Genomic DNA, 7,523 nt, shown 5'->3' on the forward strand with positions numbered 1-7,523 from the left:
CCAACCTCCCAATAGGCAGCAAGTGAAGCATCATCTTGTGCTTGTAGAGGTCTCGATGCAGCTCCTGGAAGTGCTTGTACTTCCTCTTCACTGACCAGTGGAAGAGGCCATGTGTTAGCTGCACTGTGTACAGGGTGCCTACACGGACCTGGAGGATGGAATAGATGTATATTAACATGGTGGTTTAAAATGAGAAATATCTTGTATATTCTTAGAGTTACTTTGTAATGTGGTGCTTCTGTGGTTCCATACTGAATAATACACATAATCTTATGCTTTTAAATTAAAGCACCCATATAGAAATGTAGCATGAATGTACAAGGAGAAAAGACTGTGAATGTGGATGTGTAATAGTTAAAAGGTGAGCTCCTGATATCTCAAATATTTTATTAAATGAGGCCTCTACCTTCAGAGGCCCCAGCAGTAAAACCAGGCATCCCAGACACACCCACCTCCTCAAACACTCTCAACACCTGTTCTACCTTAACACTGCATCTACACTTGAAATTACTCTGCACAAAGCAGCTCACCATGTAATTCCCAGCCTACCTCTCTATCTGAACAACAGTATGCTATAACAGCTGAGCCTGCTGAACTCAAAGTTCAAACACCCAGACAGCAGATTTGATATGACATAATGTCATTATGGTAAAGTATAGTCAAGTTTAACGTCAGGGCGTTTTCAGCCAAGGTTTAAAATAACATTGAAATCAGATATGAAAAAATGATCATGGGTTGGTCATGAGTTGATCTATAAGACATGAAACTGAGTGTTTTGACATGGTTATACGGAGTGACTAATTAATGTTAAATGTGTGTGCTTTAACTTCAAGCTTATCCAAAGCTTTCTGTAAATACTAGCATCCTGTTAACAACCACCAAAAGAAAAACATCTAAAAATGTCCATATATAATTGAAAACTTAACAGGTGTACCTTTGAGCGAGTAGTGTATTTCTCTGTGTTGTCCACTCTGCATGTAATCGGGACACCAGGCATTAAGTATGGTATGCCCTCCTCTTTTATTTCAGGAAGATGATGCACCACATGGAAAGGACGGCCGTCTGTGATTTGGAAGGTTAGAACATTTTAATAAAAGTCTTCTGATGCAGCCGTTAAAGTTTCAATGGTTACATGTATTTGTAAAAAAAGGGACTGTTTTTCTTACCACTGCTGGACATGAGGCCATCTATCTCATCTGGACCCATTGCGCTGAAGTCATGCGAAAAGCGCCTTGTGTCCAGGTTTTGGGCCGTCGAGCTTTCGATCACATCTGGGCTGGCCATTGCGCTGTTGTTGCAAGTGCCAGCTGCCCTGGTGACAAAAAGACAAAAGAAAAGGGAGTTTTATATTTACAGTCCAGAGTGTGTGAACCTTCTCACCACTAAGCACTACTACAGTGGCATGCATGAGAAAACTACTGATCAAACAAATGTGAAAATGAGGCCAATCTACAGCAGATTGAGATTTTTAAGTTACAAGCTTGAATTTCACAGCATTTCATCACCTTGAAAAACAAACAATAAAGTGGGTGAGTATTCCAGTAAAGGCAAAAGTGAAATATTTTGCAGGCAGCAACTTACATCATTATAACGCCACAGACTACAAGTTTAAGGTTTTAGCTGCATTAATTGCATAATTAAAATATCTTTATATCATAGTATATTTGAAATTAATTAAAGGGATTCAACATATTTTTTCTATGTACATGGCTTCATAATGTCTAATTGATCTAAATGATTAAATTAATACTGTTTATGCTAGTGTAGCTATAGTTCAGTGTAGGGTTGCACAATTTATCCAATATTAATCCCGTTCACGATTTTGGCTTCCCACAATGAAATGAACATGATCGACTACGATATTGATGCTTCTGAAGAGTAATATACTGAATTATATTCTTGTTTTGCCTGTCTGCTCTCTGTTGTATAATACAAAATGTAATACACTGAATTCAGGAGATGCACCTTATTTTAAGTCACATTTTGATGCAAAGATTTGTACTTTAGCAGGAATGTAGCACAACAAGGAAGTGAAAGCAGTCTTTTTATTTAAATGTGAAAGTGCAATAAAAACATTTTGTCCCTAAAATCAATGAATAAGTGTGATAAATAATCATGATCTCAATATTGAACAAAACAATTGTGATTATCATTTTGGCCATAATCGCGCAGCCCTAGTTCAGTGGGCTGTTGAACTTGAATCAAAGTTTCAATTATATTTACACTTTGTTATTTGATCTATATAGATATGGCGTAAAACTAGAAAAAATTGTAAATTCAAAGTCTGTTTTTTACCATCTGAAGCAATGTATTTGTGAGGCATATGTCTGTAGTAATCATTTGATTGAGGAAAAGTAGTGGTACTTTTGGTGGTATCAGTACTTCTACTGCTACCGTTACTATTAATAATAGAAATAGTTTGTAACAGTAGTGTTTGATCTAAAAATAACATCAATAGATGAAGCAGACACAGCAGTTGTTGCATAGTTGTGGTAGCCATAGTAGCAGCTGCAGTATCAGCTGCATTAGTACTGAGTTGTAGCAACAACAGTAGTTCTATGATTGAACCAGTACCAGCAGTCAACACAGCTGATAACAACACAGCTATTATATCTGGAGATGCAGTTAAAGTATCTGAAGAAGCTTAAGAGTCATTGAAATAATATGACAGCACAAGTGAATTGAATCTAATCCTTGAGGAGAGCGACACAAGGAGAGGCATTCAACTCAGTATCACACCAGTCAACCAGACGTTGTAATGTTACAAGCGCCACTGTTAAAATGCCAAAAACAGCACTCATACACGGCAGGCGTCTTGTGGTGTTTAACTGTTGATCAGGTCATCAACACAGCGACATACTAGAAGTCTAGGACACGGCTACCAGTGGGAGAGGAAGGTGCGTGTGAACCCTTTTTTTATAGTGTGTGGGCAGATGTCTTTGAATGGCTGAATGTTTCCTGGGCAACGAGGCAAAGGGGAGGGAGGGCGTGTGTGTGTGTGAGAAGGGAGTGGGGGTATGACGATGAGGATGAAACATCTAGAACCACATCTGAATCCTACTAAAGGACTCCCAAAATTGGCCAAAAACCGAGCAAATTTCAATTTTCATCTATGTAGTTTTGATTCCATGAAAAATAAAAACACTGTTGCAACTTTGTTGTATAAGACACATTACTCTGTTGTCTTTTTTTTATTAACTTCAGCATTATCTCTGAACTTGCTTTGATGTGCTTCTACTAACATTTATTATTTAAAAACCCTAATATTAATGGTAGAGTTTGGATCAGTGGGCAACCTCCGGGGTCTGAAAAGTGAAGCCAACGCTGAAGTTCCTTAAACTTGCATTTTTTCTAATAGCCAGCAGGGGGGCGACTCCTCTGGTTGCAAAAAGAAGTCTGATTGTATAGAAGTCTATGAGAAAATGAGCTTACTTCTCACTTGATTTATTACCTCAGTAAACATTAGCAAACATGAGTTTATGGTCTCAATCGCTAGTTTCAAGTCTTCTTCAATACAGCATGATGTTCATTTAGTAAATTATGTTCCCATTAAGAGTCAAATAGACAATAAAGCAGGAGATGCTTTAGGACGTGGCAACCCTGTGATTGACAGGTCGCTACCATAGCGTTGTCCGGTCTGGGAGTTGCCCGCGTTTTCATCTTTTAACTTTAACCCTTTCACAGTGTGTTTTCAGTTCATGAAGTTATTTGTTACGTTTTGGTCGCCTAAAAACGTCTTATTCAGAGTTCAGTTGTACTTAATGCAGTAAATGCAAAGGTATAATGACAGAGGAGCAAGATGAGGCCGTTGGGAATATCAACATTTTCTTCAGACCCATTATAAAATTATAATGGAAAACAACATACGGCTAAAATTATTAATTAAATTACAATATATTAACTTATTATGCACCGAAAAAATAACTTCCATAACTTCCGCCATTTCTGTCAACATGAAAAAACACGTCACAAGTCGTGAACTCGGAAATTTCAGAAACTTTCCACTTCCGAGGTCGTGAATACGGCCCAACTCGTAAACACGACCCCATTTGAAGGCACCATACGTCTACTTCTTATATACAGTCTGTGGTTTGGGGTCAGGATGAAAAGCTAGCTTGTACTTGCCACTAAGCATGCATGATGTGCAGTAAACTGACATGCATGAGAGAATTATCTGAAAATATATTACCCTTTAAGACAGATTAGTCTAGTGTTGACTTGACAAGATTTTCTTGTTTTTTTGTTTGTTGGAGTATTCAGGCTTCCTACCTGTGAAATGCCACACTACACCCACCCAGGGTCTCTACAACATGAGCCAATTTGGCCAGAAGGGAGTGCTTTTACTGAGAGCCAAGCCACATCTTACACACCAAACGGTCATATGAGCATAAATCTTTGTGTGTGTGTATCAGCGGTACTTGTTCTACACACCTTTTGAATATCAACACTGGATCAATTACCACTTAATGTTGCCAGCAGCAGTGACTAACAAAGCCATGAGAGATTTAAAGAACCTACGTGTAGGATGTGTCTTTGAATTGTCTATTTTTTCTACAAACAAAAACTTTTAACATCAGGATACTTAAAAAGTTTCTACAAATCACATGAAAATACTTCACTTAGCCTTTAAAGATCAACTTGACACCATCCGAGAATCTTGTTTTTACTGCTGATTGTAATAATTCTCACCTTGCTGCGATGATGTAGAGGTGTACTAGGGCGTGCCCAGTACACCTTTACATCACTGCTGGGTGTGGTTACCATAGACTGTATATAAGAAGTGGACGTAGTCACCGTGACGTCATCTATTGGTTTGTGGACTGTCGCTTTGAAGAATCGAGTTTGGCATTAAAGCCGTCGCCATCTTGGTTTTTGGGCTGTTGCTACCATGTTTTTTTACAAACAGAAGTGACACGAGAGGGTTTAGCTAAGTACAATCGAACGTTGACTAAGACATTTTTAGGCAACCAAAAATGTTATATTTAACTTTCATGAACTTTGAAAGGGTTAAAGTTCTAAGACGAAAACATGAACAACTCCCAGATCGGACAACAGCATGGTAGCAACCTGTCAATTACAAGGTAACCACGCCCTAGAGCATACCGTGCTTTATGGTCTATTTTACTCTAAAATGGGACCATATTTTACTAAATGAACATCATGCTGTATTGAAGAAGACTTGAAACTAGCGATTTAGACCATAAACTCATGTTTACAATGTTTACTGACTAATAAATCAAGTGAGAAGTAGGGTCATTTTCTCATAGACTTCTATACAATCAGACTTCTTTTTGCAACCAGAGGAGTCGCCCCCTGCTGGCTATTGGAAAGAATGCAAGTTAAGGCACTTCAGCGTTGGCTTCACTTTTCAGACCCCGGAGTTGCCCACTGATGGTTGCAGGTAAAACAGAGCACCTTTGATAATACAACAGACTTGAAACTTTAAGTAACTAAGCTATAAAACTGGTTCACTTTTACAATTTATTTAAAAAAAATAAATAAATAAAATTATCATGCTTGGACCTTGCACATATCTGAATATGATCTGATGTATTCATTATTCTGCTTGAAGTACAATATAATCCTAAATTATGAAATGTTAATAAATTAAAAGAAATTTCACCTCTGACATAGTTATGCCGCTCCCTCTGCACATTCTTATAGTGGCAGCAAGGTGCATGCAGTGAAGTATTGGATTTAAAAATGTGTAATTTTGAATAAATTAGCCTGATCTACACAAATGTTTATGTTCCCTGCTCTAGTGGAAAGTATTTAAAGACATACTGAGCAAAATGTATACCACCAGACTTTGAAACATGCAGCCAAGTGACTGGATCAGGATGTGTGTCATACATTCCTATATGACTAAAACAACTGTGCTGACTGGTCAACTCGCTGCCTGCGCCCATCGGATTTCCCCAAATCTGCACAATTGTCGCCTAAAATTGAGATCGTTCCTGACTCATTCAACGCCTCACCACATGTTAACCCATAACAGTAACTGACACAAACTTTGTAACGTGGTTTAAGATACAATTTTGGAGATAAACACACTTTTTTGGGAGTTGGTGGGAGTTTGGATAAGGTTGTAGCCTACGGTGTGCTACTGCTCCATCAGAACACATTATCTTTACACCAAAATATGTAGGAACCACTATCTTAACTCACACCACTGAGGCAACAGTAGTTGTAGTTGTATAGTGTCCGGATATCAAGGTTGCTCTGACTTTAGAGGTTGAAAATGCTGATGGCTAGTTGTGTCGTCTCCACCCATCCCCGGTTTTCCTACAGCTCCGCATTCCTCAAAGAAGCTACATCTCGGTTTACATAAACTACGCCACAGATGTCACCTGGCCAAACATTATTCACACATCACACCGACAGGCTTCGTGCCTCGGTGGGGTGAAATCCGCAGCTGGACTATCTTACATCGGCATTGCTGCGACAGTTCAGACAGAGGAGAAATATGCGTCTAATTTAGGCCTAAAACATACTCACTTTAAGTTGAAATACCGCCGCGACGCAGCACACACAGCTATTCCACACGCGGGACAAAAGATAACGTTTACATACAGGCTAAAAGTAGCTTTTCATCGCATTCAAGCCTGTGTTTGTTTGGAGAGTTCATTTGTATTCCCCGTAGGTGAGCCACACGCAGTAGTCCCTCCCATAGGAAGGCCAGTGGGACAGAGAATGGAGGAGAAAAGAAAAGGAAATGTGGAAGCTTTTCTCACAAGCGGCAGGTCTTTCTTGGCACATTTGTTCTTCTATACTTAATCAGAGTTAACAAAATCGAAAGTTGTTGTATGGTACAAGACAAACTGTGTGTTTTTCATATTTGTGTAGAAAGCAGATACACATGCATGAATAAGAGGACTGTTCATATTGAGAAGTCTGAGCTGCTACGTGACAACACGCTGGACTTTAAGGACATGACAAGTCCCGACTGGACGCCATCACACTCAGGAATGCAGCTAGATGGGGATGAGAGCGAGGAGGGGGGCTGCAATCAAACTAACCGTGATGGGGACAGTTATCTGAATTCAACGGAAATCACGGAACATATCACGAGATTTCCGGTTGGCATTTTCACAATGAAAACCTTGCTTGCCAATATCTGACACTGAATTTTTGTTTAAACACAAAACTCACCTTTGACATGTAATTTTAGAAGCAGTTATGTGTTTTGTAGAGGGTGACTTTCATGAATTGTGATGACAATCCTCGAATAAAAAAACGACACAACCTTTGGGAGCTTTAACGTTACAGAAAAGTGGACTTACCGGAAGTAGCTTACATGTCGCCCCAGCTAGCTAGGTTGAACTTTCCCACAACACTTTGGTCTTTTTTGAAGACAAGCCAGGGAAGACTTGATTAATTCATGGCTTATTCGAAACTTTTAACGATTAGAGTTATAATGTATTCATCTGCGCACATGTAATAATTGTTTAAACTACATCACCACATACAGAAGGGTCCGTGACCTAAATCTGAACAGTCATTGGCTGATCACTAGCCAATCA

General features: G+C 39.1%; 1 protein-coding gene across 1 annotated transcript in view; it reads right to left on the bottom strand.

Moving 5' to 3' along the window:
* pld2 (phospholipase D2) overlaps positions 1-6,961 on the bottom strand; it is a 32,596-nt gene extending 25,635 nt beyond the window's left edge. The window contains 4 exon segments of the mRNA XM_037748426.1: positions 6-148; positions 935-1,062; positions 1,167-1,312; positions 6,499-6,961. Of these exon segments, the coding sequence (XP_037604354.1) occupies positions 6-148; positions 935-1,062; positions 1,167-1,284 (389 nt within the window). The 5' untranslated portion in view covers positions 1,285-1,312; positions 6,499-6,961.
* Between the last annotated feature and the right edge of the window lie 562 nt (positions 6,962-7,523).

Source organism: Sebastes umbrosus, chromosome 17 (genome assembly GCF_015220745.1).
Source record: "Sebastes umbrosus isolate fSebUmb1 chromosome 17, fSebUmb1.pri, whole genome shotgun sequence".
Lineage (NCBI taxonomy): Eukaryota > Metazoa > Chordata > Actinopteri > Perciformes > Sebastidae > Sebastes > Sebastes umbrosus.